Genomic DNA, 21426 nt, shown 5'->3' with positions numbered 1-21426 from the left:
GAAGTTGCCTTACCATTTCTACTCTTCTTAAAGTACTTTTAAACATATCTTTTCTGAATGAAGATTTGAAAAAAACATAACAGTCTACATTTTAAGGCAAAAATATATGAACTCTTAATATTCCCACTAAAATCAGTTAATGTAAATTCCACTGAAATATGTAAAGTTAATGGATTTGTAAACGTGAGACAGTTTGTTCTTGTGGAGCTTACATATTTGCACGTGTGTGCGTATGTGTGCTTGTATATATAAAAATATTTATGTAGATCTAAGAAAAACTATACACATTAGAAGTTTAAACCCAATTCATGAAAGTCAGAATGAACTTAACTAATTAACGACACCCTAAAATAAATCAAACCTAAATATTACTTTTTGATATATTTTAAATGATAAAACTAGTCCAGAATTGTAGATTAAACTTTGTAGGAAATGGAGTAATAATCAGTTTATCTTTAAGCAACGATATTGTTTTTTAAAACAGTTTTATTGAGATATAATTCACAGAGCGAACAATTCATTCATTTAAAGTATGTAATTCAATGGCTTCTTTCAGTATATTCACAGAGTAGTGCCTCTATCATCACAATCAATTTTAGAATGTATTCATTTCTCCAAGAAGAAACCCCATACTACTCCTTATCTATCACCTCCCAATCCCACCAGTCTACAGGACCTAGGCAACTACTAATTTACTTTTTGTCTCTATACATGTATTTGTTCTGCACATTTCATATAAATGGAATCATGCAATGTACGGTCCTTTGTATCTGGTTTCTTTCGCTTAGCATAATGTTCATCTCTGTTGTGGCATGTATCAGAACTTCATCTTTTTATTGCCCGATAATATTCCATTGTGTGGAATATCACATTTTGTTCACATAGTCATCAGTTAATGGACATTTGAGTTGTTTCCACTTTTATGTGGCTAATATGAATAATGCTGCTGGAACACGCATGAACAAGTTTTTAGGTGGACATGTTTTCATTTTTCTTGGTATGTACCTAGCAGTGAAACTGCCAAATCATATGGTAACTCTAGGTTTAACCTTTTGAGGAACTGCCATACTGTTTTCCAAAGTGGCTGCAGCATTTTGCATTCCAATCACTAGTGTATAAGGGTTCCAATTTCTGCACACCCTCACCAACACTTGTTATTATTTGTCTTTTTTTTTTTTTTTTTTTTTTCGGTACGCGGGCCTCTCACTGTTGTGGCCTCTCCCGCTGCGGAGCACAGGCTCCGGACGCACAGGCCCAGCGGCCACGGCTCACGGGCCCAGCCGCTCCGCGGCAAGTGGGATCCTCCTGGACCGGGGCACGAACCAAGGTGGGGCACTTTTGAAAACAAATTTCTCGTGTGCGTGTCATGGTGCTATGGGCTTTACATATTACTAAATATGTAAACAGTAATCTAAGATATGTGTTATAAAATGGAGAAAGTAAAGCCCAGAAGAGTTAAGGAACTTGCCCAAGACCCCACAGCTAGTAGATGAAAGCGTTTCATCTCCTGCCTACCAAACTTCACTGACTGTGGTCATCATTACTCTATTAATCATTCAGCAAACCCTGATGACATATGTTGCTGTCTAGCACTATAAATATTAGCAGACTTTAACCGCAAAACAGAGGAGTAAAGCCATAGCTGAGTAAAACTCTCCTCTTTCAGGATATTGTGAATCTAGATGTGCCTGTGAATTGATGTAACTTTGAAAAGAAATATGATGATCCCAATTAAGAAGAAAAAAATTGGATACCTTTCATTAAAAGACACGTTTTGAAAGAAAACAGAGTACCTGGACATTGGCAAAGTCGACACGGTTGAGGTCATTGAGCATCTGGTTGATCTGAGAAGTGTTCTGAAGCACTGCACGAGCTGCCTGGGCCAGGTGATTGAGCGACGTGTATCTTCGCAGAGTCTGGGCAAAGGCACTTACAGCTGCAACCTGTAAAGAAATCCAATTAAGTTGGGATTTTTTTTTCCCCTCCAGTAAAAGAAACCACTGCAATCTTCAAATCTTTATTCCCTTGCCAAATTTTAAATGCTTCCCTCTGATACTTATTTCAAATTCATTTGGTGAGAGAGCTTACTTGTAAATTATAGCATTTAAACCTCTAAACCAAGTATTACTTTCCTTTTGAGTAGGCTGAGGTCAAGGCTAAAACAAACTCCCACATTTTTCGACATCTGAGTGCACCATTAATTAAACCAGTCTTGCAAGTAGCTACTAATCCACAGCAAGAAATGATTTAGTCGAGACAAGTAGGAAAAATGTTGATTTTCATTTCTTATTCTCTGTACGACAGTCAACTACAAACTAAGTAAATAAAATTTTTTTTCCTTTTACTTGGAAAACCACACTATACAGTCCCACTTTTTAAACTGGATTAAAAAACATGCTTTTCAGAGCACTGTCATTAAGATTCACTCTTTTTACCTTTATTTTATAGAGGTGAAATAGGAGTGGGTAATTCTGAGGTGAAATAAGAACACTCAAAGACTTTATTAGCAAATACATAGCTAATAAACTTATCGGATACAAGCAACTCTTCAGAATTTGAATTTCTGTAAAAGGGCTATGCAGAAAAATCTCCATTTGTCCTTCAAAATGTACTTTCCGGCCTTCTCCATTCTGCTCTGTGCCCAGGAAGGCTAAACTGAATAGATTACATTAACTGCCTCTCTTGCCCTTCGGCTTCCAGTTGGGTTTGGCCAATGAAAGGCACTGGTAGGAGACTGAAGGATGGAAGAAAGTAGTCAAACTACTAATTCCCTCACAACCTCTGCCCTCTCCTTCGTAAGGCCACAGTTCTGGAGGAAGGAGAAGATCTGATGCCATAATCACTTCTTTCCCCTTCAGACCTAGGGATGGGCAGACTTCCCACTATTTTGCTAGTCCTGGGGTGCTGTACCATTCCTCCCTGGTTTTCTTAACTCTTTTCACATGTTTAGAAACAGACCCTTAAACTCTATTCAATTATTCTCCCCTTTGGATATACCATTTTTTTCCTGCTGAAACCCTGAACAAACTGGGTTAGATTGAAAGATAGCAAAGCTAACGACAAAGAAAAAGTCTAGGAAAATATCTAAATCTCATGATCTCATGAAAATTTGTTACTTGTGTAGCAGATCTAATGAGGACTTTAACATATTTACAGGAATGACATTAAATCACTATGGGTATATAACAAGCAATTGATTGAACGGTCAGTTGGCTGAGCAGTAGAAGGTGTTCCACAGGCCAAAGGATGTTCTATCTTGATAGTGAGATGCTTCAGGACCATGTGGAACTTGGGGGACGTTCACATACCCCCAAAGAGAGTATTTCACATTTTCCCATCTCTGTGGTTTATACTAATCAAGGACATATCACGTGCCAGGCACTGTGTTAAATGCCTAACATACATTACCTTGCTCAATTCTCATAAACATTCTATTAGACACATGTTGTGACTTAGGGAGGTTAACGATCTTGCTCAAGGTTACACAGAAACTACAGTAGAGTGGTGGGATATGAATCCAGGCATTTTGATAATAACTTTCAGTCACAACCTCATTATGCTGTTTCCACTGTCACACTAGATCATCTTTGTTGATTAAATGCTCAGCTGAAAAAAGGCTGCATGTCCGTGAGAGAGGAATAGCAGAAGGCACCTTCCTCCAAGGTAAACCACCCAAATCAACTCTAGAGGTCAGTGAGATGGCCCATATTGCAGATGGATTGCTACAGATCCACTTTGATGACACTGGGGCAGGAGGTACTTTTTAGCTGTTTGAAAGTATTGTTATAACTATGACTGACTTTGCAAGTTGGAAAACATTCCTCTGACCATCATAATCAAATGGCACCTCCTTTATTTGCCCACCTGAACGTGGCACTCTAGAATACCACTACCATGGAGAGCTTTCTGCAATGATGGAAACGCCCTACTTATGTGTTACCCAGTATGGTAACTACTAGCCACATGGGTTAAGGTGCACTTGAAATATAGCTAGTGTGACTGAGGAAGTAAATTTCAATGCAATTTAATTAAATTTACAATTTAAATAGCCACATGTGGTTAGCCCTACTGTATTGACAGCACAGCTCTAAAGCAACAATCTAAGGTGGGCATATTCATGCAATGTGTCCTATACATTTTAGAGATAGAATGTGTTATTGCAAACCTTAAGCTGAAGCAGACTTGTGCTATCACAGACTTGTCAGCTACAAGAGCTTCAATTACACTCTCAAACTGAAAGCCAAGGCATATTGCTGGCATCTGACAGTAGATACAGACCCTGACAAAAGGCCACAAATGTGATTTTTGTTATCAAAGTTTAGACAGAATCAGTCCAATCTGTCATGTATGTTCACAGATTAATCTAAAGTAACATGGTTAGTAGGGGACAAAGTGGAGAGGAGAATTCATATCTCTAGCTAAATAATCCACATTCCTGAAATATACTCATCAACTATGAGATAACTGTTCTCTTTAAGAAATGATTACTTGGGCTTCCCTGGTGGCACAGTGGTTAAGAATCCGCCTGCCAGTGCAGGGGACACGGGTTAGAGCCCTGGTGCAGGAAGATCCCACATGCCGTGGAGCAACTAAGCCCATGCACCACAATTACTGAGCCCATGTTCTAGAGTCCGCCAACCACAACTACGGAGCCCGTGCTCTAGAGCCCGCGAGCCACAACTACTGAAGCCCACGCACCTAGAGCCCGTGCTCCGCAACAAGAGAAGCCACGGCAATGAAAAGCCCGCGAACCGCAACGAAGAGTAGCCCCTGCTCGCGGCAACTAGAGAAAGCCTGCACACCGCAACGAAGACCCAACGCAGCCAAAATTAAATAAATAAAATAAATTTATTTTAAAAAAATGATTTCTTGATTCACAAAAGCATTCTCCAGTGTTAAAAAACCAAAACAGGGGCTTCCCTGGTGGCACAGTGGTTGAGAGTCCGCCTGCCGATGCAGGGGACACGGGTTCGTGCCCCGGTCCGGGAAGATCCCACATGCCGCCGAGCGGCTGGGCCCGTGAGCCATGGCCGCTGAGCCTGCGCGTCCGGAGCCTGTGCTCCGCAACGGGAGAGGCCACAACAGTGAGAGGCCCGCGTACCGCAAAAAAAAAAAAAAAAAAAAAAACCAAAACATCCTGAAAAGCAAATGGTTATTAATTTACATGAACATTTCGGAATACAGTGAGTATAGTAGGGGACCTAAAAATTCTAAAACTCAAATGGAAACTATTTGAACATTCTAGGCTGTTCTTTTCAATAACTGAAATTAAGCAATCTTAAATATACACTTTAGAAAAGGGCTGATAAATACACCACATCTAAAATGTTTCTCTAGTCTCTCTGAAAAGAGCATCATCAAACAACATATCTTGTGCAAGTTCTTTACCACATGGTTATAAAATACAAATACAAAAATCAATTTAAAAAGATTTAATTTATTACAATATTAATATTCTACATAATATCATTTGATAGGACAGATTTAAAATTCATAGTTCATAACGATTTCCTAAACACAAAAGAAAAAGCAAGGACATAAAAGTGTACCTTGGTTTGTATCATTCTCTGTGGAATATTGTTCATGGCATTGGAAAGCCAACCTTCAAGGCTTTTTGCAAAATTTCGAATGGCTTGGGTCAAGGCACCTAAATGTTAAAGAATAAAAGCAGAACGAAAAAGATACCAAAGAACATTAATCTTTATGCTAGAATAAGGGAAAACATGCAAGCACAACATGTGAAATAGCACAGAGCTTATATTATCCTCATTGACAAGACTTTATTTAACATTATTCCTAACTTTGAAAGAATCCAAATATTATATCATGGGCTTGTCTTTTAAAGCTATTTTGTTCCCAGATACTTATGATACTTTGTTGGGAAATGAAAACATTCAAACATTTTTGCTTATAGCAACATATACCAGTTGTGAATATACTTATGGAATTTTTTTATCTTAGACAAAACACTCTTTTCAAAAACAGCTTTGTGCTCAAAGGCTAAGTATTTTCTTTAGAAATTCTTTATCTTGACTTTTTTCAAGCTCTTAACCTATTTTCATTTCTTTAGTTAAAAAGAAAATAATGCAAAGCTTTCTCTTTTTCTCTATGCATCTCTTTACATTAGAACATGTCAATTAGAGTAGATATCTCTCACTCGTGTTGAAAAGTAAGATAAAATTAAAATTGCCTGCCTTGATACTTCTGGATAACTATTCTCCATTTCACTGGCAGGTAGCGATAAAAGATCACTGTGATAATAAAATTGCTGTCACAGAGGCCAATATTCTTAAGATATTCCTAAAACAGTCCATTCCATACTCTTTACATCTCTGTTAAAACCTGAATAGGGATAGGTCCCATGAGAGTAGTGTTTATGGTGGTCATAAAATGATTAGAAGCATTTTCCGTTAACAGGGGTGATTATGACTATTTTATAAAAACGGATCTGCTTATTGAGATGGCTGTATAATAGGAAACAGAATTCTTCTCTTGTTCAACAAGTAATTCAGTCAGTAGCATTTTACTTCACCTGTGCCCAAGGCTCCACGGTGTAGGGAGCAGTTTTAGACATTTAATAAGTAAGTGTTTGAAGCACCCACAACAGAAAATAAATCCCTGTGGGTTCCCTATAATGTGGGTAAGTCTTACAATTGGTAGTCCACAATAAGAGACAGAGAGGTTACATTTTTGTCCAAGGCTCCCAAGAGTATTAATGTTAACGATGGGATTAAATTCCTTGGTTTTTCTTTCTGTGCTCAAATGAGTCTGACATGCTTCTTTACTACTTTTGTTAAAGCAGGGTTAGAAATAATTAACTTACTCAAATTAAATGCAAAAGATATAAATTTTACTATTCCATAATAAAAACAACAAATTTTTAAAAATTATTTCTTTAAGTGGTCAAATGACAGAAGAGAAACTGAGATGGCTACATTTTGATTAGGAAAAACACTCAAGAAGTGCAGACTTTTAACCACGAGAATCATCTATTGGAAACACTGAGCTGGAAATTTCTTGAGAACTAATTTTTTGAAATTTCCAAAGCTTCTCACTTCAGCCAAAAAGAAAAAAGAAAGAAAAATATTTTTCTGTTGTATTATGTACTGGAACCATGGAGGGCAGGCATGAATGGAAATGAAAAACAGTGGAAAAAAAAATTAAAGACCCTCTTTGAAACTCAGTAAAATTCTGTATAAGATTCAGTTTGGCTATCTGTATTACGTAGTTTTCTATAATTAATATATAATAATTATTTAATCTGAAAAAAACAAGAACTGAGAAAAGTTACTAAAAAAATTTAATATGGGTCTTGTTTTATTTAGACACATATAATGCTAGGGAGATTGTAAAATAAAAAGATATGCTTTGTATCTCAAATGATTGTAAGTTTTTCCTTTTTTGTACTAAATGACATTTTGGGTCACCTTTAATTATAATCATAAATTGTACATTTGAGTGTTACCAGTTGAGTTCTTACACAATTTTTTACACTTCACTTTTTTTTCCCCATTTTCAGATAAATGTATTTTAGAGTATAGTAGCTTCAAGCTGACTTTAAATTAGTGTGATATGCAGACTTTTTTGGCTAAAAAAAGGAATCCCATCTGGACAGTAAATGGTAGAGTGAAGTACTAGTAGCCAGGAAAATTAAATTTTCAAAAATAAAATTAAGTTTGTTCTCTCTATAGGGATTCATGTCAGATCAAATTGTGCAGATTGACAACTTTTTCTCATGAATGGATGGTTAGAAATTTAAAACTACTCTAAAGCTAACTTGTCTCAACCTGCTTATGATTAATATTAAAATGCACAATCAGAAGATAGTGATCTACACTGTATTTTAAGCTTTATTTTTGTTAAGTCTTGTTATAGAACAGGAATTAAAATTCCAAATTTACTTGGTAGGGTGGCACCTTAATGCATCTTGTAACTTCAGAGAAACTGTAAAACTATACTCATAATTCCTGAATTTGAGTTGTCTGAATGCAGAGACAAACTACTTGACAAAATAAAACGGTTTTCAAATCAAAATTTGCCAAAAACAAAGGTCATGTGTATTGTGTGCTTAAAAATTCTGGGGTTTAAAGCCAACTACACTTGATACGTGATTTAACTTAGGGAACTGCTGAGTTTACAAGTTAAAGTCTTGTGATGCTAACATAGAAGCAACAGATTTTAGAATTGTTTAATGAACACTGATGTTGTTGACTGGCCTCAAAAAAGAAAGTGTTCACTGACACCTTTTCTTATATCTCATGAGAGAAATTTATGTTGGTGGCAAGATGTCATAGGCTAATGAGCTACCCTATGCAACTTCTCTTAAACATCTCTAGAGATTATCACTCAGAGCACAGGAAGCAAGACAAAAACAGGAAAATCAGATTCTGGAACATAAATCAGTAGAGAATTTACACGTTGAAATTTTCCATGACAACATCACTTTTAATCAATCTTTAGTCAGGAAACTTGGTGCAGATAGGGTAGAAAATATTAGTAATTTATAAAAATGTGAGACCATGGCAGCTGGATTTTTAAAAAACTAATTTCTATATAAATTTATGTATGTGTGTGTTCATTGATATTATATGTAAATGTATGTCTAAGCATATATTTTAAGGTGGTAGGGAACATAAGAAATAACTCATATCTTCCACTGTTATCATATTTTAAAAAAGAAAGTATAAACATACAAATGTTAGTATCTTCACCATTTCTTGCTAAATCCCTATTTAAATATTTTCTGGAATAATTTAACACAAATTAACTGTGAAGAGTGTACTTCGAGTACATGGCTGCTAATTTTACAAGCTAAAAGATCGCTTTTACCTTATTAATGTCATTGTAGAGTAGCAATTCTGTTCCATATCTTTAAAAGTTAAGGTTACTAGTAGGTGCTCATAAAGATGTAGACCTAAAATCATTTCAACTGTCTCTAACACAAGTATCCATGATGGCTTTTATATTGACACTTGCAAAAAATAGCTTTGTTTGCAACAGGGTAGTTTAAAAAACACTATCACTTAAAAAAGTAATCTAATTTATCTATGGAATTCCTATTTGCTTCATGGCAGGAATACACTGCTAGTGCAGGTGCATTGATTTTTCTCTCAAAATGCCAGCTAACCATTACTGTTAATGGAAACTGCATTTGTAGTTCTTAACGTGATGTCGGTGACAAAGTAAATGCTTTTATAAAGAAATTCAACTTCAGTAGAAACCAAGATAAATTCATTTCAAATCAAAAGCAAACATGAAAGAGGCTGGTCTAGCAATTACAGATTTCAAAAATTCGGGGCTTTATGAAGGAAACCTTTTCCTTGGGTAGAATGATTTTCACATGGTTGACTGGCCTGGGAGTGTTCTTGCAATTAGTCATTGGGGCTGTCACATCTATAGGTTGTCTTTTTTGTCAAAAAGAAAATGAAAGATTGAAAAACAGAGAATTTTTCCCTTTTTACTACAGTTTTGCTCTAGGCTGCTTTCATGCAATACTCTGTGTTGCATGTTTTCTATTTGGCAAATTTAATGAGATTAGAATCACTCTAGTTTGCAACGTCACTACCCAAAACTTCCTGGGTGGAATGTATGAGAACAAAAGCATCCGTACTTGTCTGCATTTAACTTACTAGGAATAGGTCTAAGGACGTCGGGGATGAGAATCTCCACCAAAGCCTGGTACATCCCATGGTCACAGTTACACATCCATTTCAGGATAGACTCATGTTTGCACAGAGTTATCAGCTTTGCTTTCGGAAGTCGACTTTCTATTTCACTCAGATTGCTGGTGTGAATAAATGTAGCAAATGAATAGATGGCAAATGAGGATAAAAAAGAAAATGGACTTTAAAAATAGTTTTAGTTTATCAAATATTACTGAGGTTAGAACTATACCACCATTGCCCTGGTGCCACACGGCTGGATATATATAACACTCCCCCAGAGCTGCCTATGCACGTTAATACTTTCTGACGGTATGAAAGGCAGATATGATACTAATTCCATGAGGATGAAATAGTTCTACTGCAGTCCCCCAAGTCAATATAAATGGGAGCTATAATACACACGCTGAAACCTCAAAAGAGTAGTTTGTGGTTTATTTCAATCTATTCAATTAATGTTATCAGGTAAGGTTCACAACTGGTATACATATCTCTAATTTGTTAGCTGTGACATCTACTCAGCCATGAAAATGAATTGGAAAAGCATATTGATTCTGACCTTGATTCAGTAATGGTAGTGCCGTCAGCTGGAGTAGAGGGAGAATAGCGCCAGAATGTTTGCCACAATTTTTCTATCAGGCTAAATTGAAGATTCACAACAACGTCCAATATTGCCTAAAAAACAAAATGGTTATTGATATTACCTTACAAAATTTCTTATGGGGATGTGTGAGGAGTACATACTGTAACAAGACTTAAATGTAAAGATACTTTTGGGTTTGTAAATTAATATGGTAAAACTGGACTAAATTTTGCCAATGGAAATGGGAAAACAAAAGAGATTAGCTAGGAAAAAACCGGGGGAAATAACTCTTAAATGATTAAGCAGGGTAACTTGTATTCCTCCCAGAATGACCTCACGTCCCACCCTTACTTTTTCCTCTCTTTTCTCTCCATTTTCATGCTTGCTTCCCTAACTTTTCTTTCATTCCTTAACCCACTACTTCCCCGGTTCCCTTACTATTCTCAGATCCACAGGGACACAGAACATACATTCAATTCACATCAGTCTTTACTGGACTAGCTGTGTCCACTAGCCATAAAAAAAAAAAGCAGAAGAGAAGGGTATGGAGGTGCTTGTGTATGGCAGATGGAGTTAGGGCTCAATCAGCTCTGGTTAGGGTTGCTGACCATGGGTTCTGGAGTGTTCCTAGCCAAGCAGAGGCTGAGGGCAGAAACTACAGAGTCAGGCTGACCTCCAGAGGGTAGTGCCTGTCTTGGCAGAAGAAAAGCACAGCAAGCACCTCTCTGTGGTCACAGAATGGCTTACATTCAATCCTCTCTCAGCATACACCCTTTAGAGGGAAGCTATAAGACTATCCCCTTTTCTAACCTCGGGGGTGGAGCCCTCACCTCCTCCTCCTTAATTTTATCTCTTAGATCTCCAGCTGCATCAAGGACATTTTTATTTTTTTGATGATGCTAAAATTTGCCACTTTCATTAACTTTTGATGATATTTAATTTCACCCTGCCATTGCAATTAGTCTGCAAATTCGCCTTCAGATAAAAAGCAGTCATAAAACCAAAACTTGTTTGTACAAAGATCACGTGATTCTGTGATTATTTTCAGTATAAAAGACAAGTCCTCAGTATAATGTGTTTGATGTCATCAGCACTGAGAATAAAAACACGTAAAACAGTCCCTTCAAGACCTGCAAAATTCATAGAAGCTAAGAGACAGCAAGGGGCAATCGAGAGAATCAATCTGAACATTTAAGGCAGAAAGAGGAAACTGTAACTTTGTAATTCTGGAGTCTGTGCTACCCGTGTAGATCTGGGCCTGTGCATGATACAGAGAATAATTGATGTTCTATACAAAAACACTCTGAGACCAATTCAAGTATTAAGCAAAATCTGTTTGGGGGCATGTTCTGGGAACTAGTAGGAAATGTTGCAAGTAGTTGGAAAATGAAAATGGAGGGAAGGGGACTAATTAATTAACACTCGCCTCACCCTTTAATATCAGCAACAATAAAAACACAAAAGCAAGCCCTGGAAGGAAAGGCATCCAGATGTCCTTGCTCCCAGGCAAAACCCAAAACCTTCTCAGGAGGCAAATTATTATAGCTGCTTTCCCAAATGTAGTTTAGGCACATTCTGAGAGATGTCTATTAATGAAGCAATTAGTAATATCTGATATAATACCTTACATATTTCTAGCTATGAGATTGCTGTAAGGACACTATGCATATATTAAAAGAAAAAAATGACTGTCAGAGCATCTTGTGTAGAAAATTATATTTGTTCCTTACATAACTAGTGATACTTCCAAAATATCTTTGATAAGCCAACTGTGCAAATTCCAAATAACAGCCAAAATGGGTATATTAATCTTTCTTAAAAACATAAATTATAGGAAATATGAAATAAAATAAGGCAAGTCACAAATTCAGTGCACCTTAAATTAAGTATCTCTTCAAATGAAATAATCTCAAATAATTCTTCTGAAAAGGACATTCATATCAGCCACATTTAGTCAGTTTTACAAATGAATAAAACATTTTATCATTTGTCCACCCACTTTTAAATATGTTCAAACTAAAATGTATGCCAAATATAGTTTAAAATAATCTGTATTTCACTGGCTTAGGGCAAACAACCATTTACAGGACTGGATCCGAGACTCAGGCACCTGTCCTTGAAAAGTTTGGAAGTGTGACAGGAAAAAATAATTAGAATTCTTCCTTTTCATATATGTCTTTATGCCCCATGAGAGATGGCACGAACACTGGTAACTCCGAAATAAATGAGGATCATTCTATGAACTGCCATTTCCCATGCAGATTAATTACTATATATGTTCATATCTCTTCATATAGAGTATTCCTGACAATTAATGAAAATTTTGTAATCCAAAGAATATTTTCATCTAATTGGGGGAATTTTTCATTTAGATTAATTTTAATGTATATTCTTTAGTAATGTAAATAATCATGCTCCAAGTTATATTTTGAATAAATATGAGCAACTGAAAACAATCCAAATTATATCTGTGTAGGCGGGGTTGCTTGAAGCAAGGTTCACCTGAACACAGAGAAATGAGAAACTGATTAGAGAATCTTGATGTAAATCTTCACTGAATATACATGATATTCATGCAGAAAGAAAGAGAAATTTTTTTCTAGATAGGTAAGGATCATCCAGAAATTCTCTAATATTGGGAAAAGCAGTCAAAGAGAAACAGTAAGTGTTTTTCATCATAACAAGAAATGTTGGGAACAACAAACTGGCAGGACATGTTGAAAAACACTTCTGGCACACAGTTTGTTAATAAAGAGAGAACTTGCCCTTGGTTGTTAATAATCTAGCACCCCTGACAAGTACTCAGATTCACTCAAGCAGTTCTTATTTCTGGAGTGGGAAAAAAAATCTGTGAATGTTATGAGCTGAGACTTCTCACTGCATACTGCATTGTCAGCAGTCAGGAGGACTGCCCAAGGATTATCTTTTACTTCTAAGTAGATCATAAATAGCCCTGGAATAAAGCTACTTAAGTTCTAAACAGTTCCTCTTTCAAAAGGAGGGGTACTTTAGAAGACTCTTATTGCAATCTGTTATCTTCTTTCTACCAGGTGAGCTGCAGGTACGAGCGGGCATGGAGAGAGTTCACCTCCTGGAGACAACGTAGCCAATTTTGATATAGGATACTCAGAAAGGGAGTAGGAGTAGGGATGGAAAACACCAAGAGAAAACTTAATTAACCATGAAAGCAAAACAAACAAAACTAGAGCCTCAATGATCCCTGGAAGGAACACCTAAAGTGCTTTATAAAACATTTCTAGAAAATAGTTTGGATAGAAATACACAGCTATCATGTAAAATTCAAAAGGTAAAAAGAGTATATTGAAAAATTAAGTCTCTTTCCCCTGACTCCCAGTCACTAAGTTTTGTTCCCAAAGGCAACCAGCATTAATATTTTATTCTTTCTTCTGGAGAGATGTATATAACATGTTCTTTTTCACTCAAATGATAATATATTATACTTGCTGTTTTACATCTTGCTTTTTCCCTTAAAAACAAATCCTGAAGCTTGTTCCAAAAAGCACATTTAGAGTTGCCTGTTCTTTTTAATGGCTGCATAGCATTCTACTCTATAGATCATACCATATTTTATTTATTCAGTTCCCTGTTAGATATTGAAGTTATAAGCAATCTTTTTCATTAAAAACCATAATGCAACAAGTTCCCTGTACACTTATCTCTTCCCCTACATGTAAGCATTTTTCTAGAAGGAGTACCTAGAAGTGGAATTGCTTCATCAAAGGATTCGTATTAGAATAGGCTAAGAAGATGGAAAGTAAAATTTATTCTCCCCGAGACATGAAGAAAAGATAACTTATTAGTGCTCAAAGAAATATGAAGTAACTTTATCTGTCCTCTAGGAATATGTTTGATTATTTTGCTTTAGCAAGTTGCCTGGCAAAACTTAGCACGTGTCCGACTGTGTTTGAAAAGACTTACCTCACAGTGCTCTCGATAAAGACTCTGCAGTGACTTGATATCCTCAAAGGTAGTACCATCTGGCAGAGAAGAGATTTCAACTTCTCCAAACTCTGGAAGTGCTCGAGATGCATCTGTTACCATGACAACACAACAGAAAAAAAGTTATTGTGGATGGTGCCAATTACAGCTTAATGAGGGCAAATTTAAGAAGATTAAAAAGGAAAAAAATTTAAAGGTCAGTGGTCCAAAAGCAAGGACTTTTCATATTAGTATTTTATAAACAAAACTTAGCAGCAGCAGCAGCACCAAAGAATAGAGAGGATACTTCTAAAATTCTGGAGAAACTAAATTTTCACTATGATTATATTGGAAATAACATATCTCAGTGTCTCTCAATATAGGACCCCTCTGATAAGAAAAATACCTTGAGCTGGCCAGTATCAATTTTAGTTATTTTTATCATTATATTACTTAGGTATATAAAAATAAATCCAGCTTTAAACTTATTATGCTTATACCTCTCATATAATCATAAACCAAAAGACCTACAAAATAAGTACAAAGAAACCTAAAAAAATAACATTAAACTTAACAACATTAATTTGATATGACAGATGATGCTGTTGTCCTGTAACTAAATTACCTCTTGCAACATGAATATGGTATTGACTGCTGCAGCGCAGGATCTTTTGAGTTTGATAACCCTATACCAACACGTACTTCATGATGGCTGGTTCTCCCATTATGCTTCTATATTCAAATGAGCTGTGCAACTTTCCTCTACACAGAGCATTGGGACATCATTTAGCCTTCCCTTGGTATGAAGGCGTAATTTACACAGTAAGTCTCTCTCTGTTCTTTTCTCATTGGCTCTGGACAATTAATGCAATACACTTTGGTGCCAACCTTATGATAAATTCAAATACAAATGTGGAAACTAAAATTGCAGAACGGTATTCGTTCTAGTCTTCCAGGTAATCCAGAATATGCTTTTATTTTTTTTAAGATTATAATTGAAATAAGGACACAAAATAAAAAACATAAAGATTCTTGCTGAGAGCTCAAGGGTCTACAAGAATATACTTGAGGACACTAGTTTGGGAATGCTGCCATAATGCTTTCAACTTCAGTAGCCATTCTGACCCCAGAGTACATTTCAGTTGTCTTTGTCAGAAAGTGCACATAGACACATATACACACACACAGACACATACACACACGCACTCTCTGAGAGCTTCTACTTATCTTGATCTGTTGTACCGAAACTATGCATGTTCATCTCTAGAAGAGCTGTCAATTAAAGTGCCATTTTTGCACCTTTAGCTACGACAGGAATATGCAAAATGTTCAAGTTCCACTTCCTTAACTCTTTAAATAACAAGAAACATGCATACCATCTATAAAATTACAGAAGTAGCAAATACTGTGATCAATTTAAAAGAATAAATTACTTTTTAAAAGTTTATAATAATTTTTTCTAATCTAAGACTATATGCATATGCAACTTTATACACAGGAAATAAGAATTCTTTTTGGCTCTTCAAGTTACTACTGAAACTACCACACAATTTTGATCATAAATGCCCAATTAATACAAATTCTGGAAAACAATTTCATAGAAATAAGCCTTTAATTCAGATGCATTTAGAAGTTCTACATAGCTTGAGATTTTAAAAAATAAGCTCTTTTTCTATGAAAAAGTAGAAATGAACTAGAACTATCATATAATGTGCATAGTTTCAGCACACAAAAAAAATCTATGTAATTAACATCTGTAATAGACATTGTACTTGGAGAAAACACTACTGTTGTTCTCTTGTTTTCAAAATCCTGATAGCAACTAATATGCATTACACCTTAACATACCTAAAAACTGTTGATGATGTTGACTTTGGGCAATTACAGTTTGCTCAACAGATGTGCCTGTCTGTTGACCACTTCCTGTGAAACCATCTGCAACCCCATCCACTTTCTGCATAGGCTTGTACCTAAAAATATTAGATGGGAAAAAACAAATAAACCAAATTATTCCTTGCTTTTTTGTACTACACAAAACTCCCAAGGCATTCAATTTTGTTCTGTCTTCTTTAATGTCTTATGATAGTTGTAAGAGTTTCTTCCTTGACAGTCTCATAAAGTTAGGATGAAGAAATTTTTTAAATTGTAAAAAGGAAAAAGAAGGGGAGGGGCTTAGGAAGGGGACCCATTTTCGAAAATTCAGAAATTTAGCTAAGAATGAAAGTGTTATGAGGTATTTCTTTGGACAGCAGTAGCAAAGATGTCCATGATTATAGTTTTAATACACAGTTTGAACATAACTTTTAATGGCCAATGGATCAAGGGAGAAACATGTTAAATACATTGGGATGTTAATCTGAATTAAGATCTAGGACATTGGGCCTGAGAAATGTTAATGAATGGCTTTCATTTAATTTATATCTCCAAAATATGATTCAACCTACAAACTCTACCATACTGTTTTTCATATCACCTAAAGCCTCCCATGCATATCAACACATTCATCTCCTTTGACTCCTGTCCACATCTGCAAATACAAAGACCATAAGCATCAGCTTGCAGCAAAATGCATGCAAAAATCCATCTACAAACCTAGGTTATCAAATTTAAAAAATTAAAAGAATCAAAGTCAGCTACAATTATGTATTTATATTTAGGTCCTCGTTATACAAACTCATGAACGTTGCATACTGCTAAAATAGAGAAAATATGCTTCAGCAGCACGGGCAAGAAGGGAAAGACTGCTTGGGAGAGAAATACCGCATACAAAAAATGCATAGGTAAGTCTCCTAGGATAAGCAAATACAAAGTAAGAAATAAGCAGCAACTATAATTTCTCCTTTCTCTAAGATTTCATATTTTTCTTCATTTTAGAAATTAAAAAAAACAGATAAACGCAAGAAAAAGTTAAAATCTACAATGAGCTTATTACCTAGAGATATCATCATGCACGTTATGTTGTTTGTCCTTCCATTTTTTCCCATTTCTAATTATATTTATAAACAGAACCACCTAATATTCTCACCATCCAGATACTTGACTCGTACACTGATACCATAAGTTAACTGTATCATTAATATGAAGTTACTGTAAGTAACAATGTCCCCACTACATGAACAAGATACACTCAAAGATGCCTGCACTCTGACAACAGATAGAAAATGAACGGACCTGGTGAAACACTGCACAAACTAACGCTGAGGTTGCCTTAGGAAATGATTCAATCTTGAATGTTATTAATTATGACTTAGATAAATGAAATTTCCACGAAAAACTGCAAAGTCACTCATAATGACATTTACATGTATTTCTTATGTGATAGCATCTCACAAAGAACTATAGGAAAAGCAAAAATAAAGTTGGAAGATGAACAGGGTGAAAAAAGGGTACAACACACTCATTCTTGTTATCATTTTAGTGATGACCCTGTACCACCAAAATGGTGGTCATTATTTTCTAATGATACAAAAGAACTCAAACCTATTCTTTTCATTAATGGAAAAAAAAATCTGGAAGAACTCTTCAATTGGGGCCACACCAAGAGAGAACACAAGGGTTAGTATTGTGACGTGCTAGAAGTGCCACTTCTAAAAAATTGAATGTTTTCCTGATTTTCTTTTCCTCCTTAAAGAATCATCTTAGAGAGGCAAAAAAAAAAAAAAATCTTTGTGAGGCAAGAACTTGGGGTACTTGTGTGGGGCAGCAGTTGCTAGCCAGTCTGTTCTAGAAGACCTGAATGATTTTACCTTTAGGGAATGTATTTAGGGACGCTTTTGTCCTCATTGATCCATTCCAGGTTTCATTTGGTTTTAGCCTCCTTTTTTCAGCTGTGAAGTTTTATATCGCTAATAAAAGAGGCTAAAATTGTTTAACCATGTTTCTTCATTTACGTTAATGGAGTTTGGGGTTCATGGAGTTAATAAACAAAAGTGGTTAAAGGGATTTGAAATATTTACTCTGGAGAAGAGAAAAATGGAAATATTTCCTATAGTCTTCAATTATATTAACTTTCAGTATAGGATGAGACAGTAATTATTAGACTTTGCCCAGCTATGCTTTATCCTGCATAGCATCTAATATACTACAGATGTTTAATAGGCACAAATATCAAGGACCGTAAAAGGATATGACATATATTCATCTTAGACTGACATATAGACATCTGACAGATGCTATGTCACTGTCTACTTGCACATAGTGCTTAGCAAGCCTGTAGTCTGCAAGCAAAATTATCCGCTTCCTTAGAAAGATGTAGACAGCAGCAGTTCCAAACGAGAAAGAGATTTTTTTAATAAGCACTCAAAGCCACAATACATTACAATTAATGTATGATTATGCTTAATAATAATGATATTGAGTGGGAAGGACTGATTAGAGGTACATTCTATTATACAGGAGATGGAAAATACATCAAGATTAGCTTGTAGAAGAAAAGGAAATAAGTTGATTAATTCTGGAGAAACTGTACAGGTCAGTACTTAAGAACAAATCTTAGGAGAGGTGAAGAAAAAAGAAAATACAGTCAGAATTGTAAAATGAGAGGTCTAATTCTAAGCTCAGAGTAAGGGTCACAAAGTGAAAAATTGAATGGATTGGGCGAAGATGCACTATGTGTATCCATTCTTGCTTGCCTGGGTTAGCAAGAATAGGACCTCTACAAGCCAGAACCTTCCATTCTATCTCTTTAGAGAAAGGTGTGAAGACAAGTTTGGGAGGGCTTTGTGACATAAAGAATGACATCAGAAAGGGCAGGGATAGGGCTCATATAAAGAACAGTATTAGTGTTGGCCTATAAGTATAAGAGAGCTTCCAGGTAGTGCTGACTTTTGCTTTTCCTGCTTTAGGTAGTGGCATATCCACAGTGTATTGCCTGGCACTGTATTGATACTTAAAAGGAATCACCAGAAATTAGAAATACTGAACTGAGGAAAGCTAGATGTTCCTTTTCCTGATGTCCTGTCTAAGGAAAACATCCTATCCCTGCCATTACCTCAGGCACACTATAAATAAGCTAAGCAAATAATTGTGGTAACTGACTCTTCTGGAAGAAACAGTTCTAGATGATATTATGTTAGGTTTTGAAACCTAATTGTATATCAGTATCTGGGTAGATTTCAAAAAAAAATTCAAATGCTTGGCTCACCCTAGATCTACGGAACAAAATCTTTGAGAATGGGGATTAGGAATTTATTATTTTAACTAGCTTCTCATGTACTTCTTAAGTAGCCTGCACAGAACTAGACCACAGGAGCTTCTTGGACCAATAATAAATTCCTTCAGCCCAATTGTAGAAATACAATTATAACATTAGAGAAAAGTCATTTTTTATAAAATAAGTCATTTTTCAATTTTTCAATAAACTACATTTGGAATGTAAATAACTATCTCTGAATGGATGGTGGATGAATGAATGAATGTATGAATGAATGCTCAAGGTACCACTTCATTTTATCACACCATCAATTGATCTTAACATATAGCAAATCTATTTAACAAATATTTATTGAGTATTTACTATGGGTAAAGTATTGTAGGGGCATGACTTTGAAAAGGCTGTGTATAAATGGAATTTTTCCAGGATGTTTTTTAATATTCCATTGACTTACATGATAATCCAACATTATCTTAGCTCTGATTGAATTTCAAGTGACTTTTTAACATTGAAACACAGCTTTCAGATTTCCTATCTCTCTCTTTTTTAACAGAAATTAATCACTATTTAAATACTAAATTGTAAAAAAAAGATATGTTTTCTACTGAAAAAAATTCTTTGTTGAATCTTTTAAAAAACTGAACTCTTTAGTATTTAAGAATTCTCTGCTTTTACTCCCATTTATTTTACAAATTCATTGTTTTAGAATAGGTTTTCTTATAGTAGATTCTTAGTGCTCTTGAGCTGTATGTGCTCTGAGAAAGACCTGTACTACATCAAATGAAGAAACAGCTCTTGGTTTCAAAATTAGTTAACAGGCAAATGATAATTTTAACAGCTTGCAACTCCCTGGGCAATCAAAGCTAAAGTTGTTAATGATTAAGAAATCAAAGAAACTCTAATACTTTAATAGCTGAGCGTATGCATGAAACCTGTCACTAACACAGAAACTTGGAAAATTATTAGGAATCTTCCCCCATGGGGTTAGTCATAGCTGTTATTTAGAACTTGGACAGCTGTAACTCTACTGTAAAATAATATCTAATTCTGTCAATAATCTCACACATAAAGACACTGAAGGAGTCCAATGGAAGGCAAAGAATGGTATATAGTTACCATCACATTCAACTAACAGTAGCAGGTGGAAGGATTTTCAACAGACTAAATGAAACATTTGTAAAACTACCTTTGAATCAGGTGAAAAATGCACATGAAAGATGCAAAATCTGAGCTGTATAGGCATTTAGAGTCATTATTATGTTTATAAGTCTAGAAGGTACACAATCATTTGATTTGCATGATAATCGGGACAAAAGGTTAAAATTTTCTATTGGAATCTTGAGATTCTCTTTGGAAAAATTGTCCCAGAAAAGTTTTAGATGATTTGAGGTCTGAAATGAACTAAATGATATAAACATGAACAGATCAGAAGAAAATAATGTTGAGTGCCATCTTTTCAGAATAGTAATGAACTCCTTGATGTCACACTGAATACTTCTATATCTAAACAACTTCTAACATCAACTCTGCTGGTTAATGATAGTTATTACATCTCTTCAATCCTTGTTGGTGGCTCTCATAGTATTTGTCTTGTCATTAGCTCTACATCTATGATTGGGAAAGGATAGGAGGAAAAATTAAATTCAAATGGGGGTATTTGTATCAATTGCATCAGTTTTAGTAGGAAATGTGGGAGAGGTAGGAAAGGGAAGAGGCTGAAGCTGCTGGCTGAAATAAAAGTCTATGGATCATTCATTCATTTCACAAATGACAATGTGCTTACTGCTCTCCTAGGTGTTGAAAGAGGCAAATAAGATTCCCTTATCTCATGAATTTCTTCATTGAGTTCTCCTAGCGTAGGTAATTTAGGGTTAACTGTATAGAACTGATATATTCTTGCTACAAATATGTATGACACCTTTAGGATACGTCTTTCGTCTACAGCTGGTCCTTTCTGTTAAACTGATCCTACAGGAATGTTCTCACTCTTCCTTTATTTGGAGAATGACAACCTGACTCCACCTGATGTCAAGACAGCAACAAAAACGGAAAAAGGGCATCTGAAGCTCTATCTAGGAAAAAATAAATTA

General features: G+C 35.5%; 1 protein-coding gene across 2 annotated transcripts in view; it reads right to left on the bottom strand.

Annotated features, from left to right (window-relative positions):
• The window catches only part of RFX3 (regulatory factor X3), a 292829-nt gene that overhangs the window by 35954 nt on the left and 235449 nt on the right, over positions 1–21426 (bottom strand). For both annotated transcript variants that reach the window (XM_073806161.1, XM_073806160.1), the window contains 6 exons: positions 16033–16154; positions 14185–14297; positions 10222–10337; positions 9630–9784; positions 5550–5647; positions 1794–1943 (listed from right to left, as the gene is read on the bottom strand). In XM_073806161.1, coding sequence (XP_073662262.1) covers positions 1794–1943; positions 5550–5647; positions 9630–9784; positions 10222–10337; positions 14185–14297; positions 16033–16154 — 754 coding nt within the window. The remainder of the gene's footprint in view (positions 1–1793; positions 1944–5549; positions 5648–9629; positions 9785–10221; positions 10338–14184; positions 14298–16032; positions 16155–21426) is intronic.

The sequence above is a fragment of the Tursiops truncatus genome, chromosome 6, assembly GCF_011762595.2.
Source record: "Tursiops truncatus isolate mTurTru1 chromosome 6, mTurTru1.mat.Y, whole genome shotgun sequence".
Classification (NCBI taxonomy): domain Eukaryota; kingdom Metazoa; phylum Chordata; class Mammalia; order Artiodactyla; family Delphinidae; genus Tursiops; species Tursiops truncatus.
This window is presented reverse-complemented; position numbering and strand designations above follow the sequence as displayed.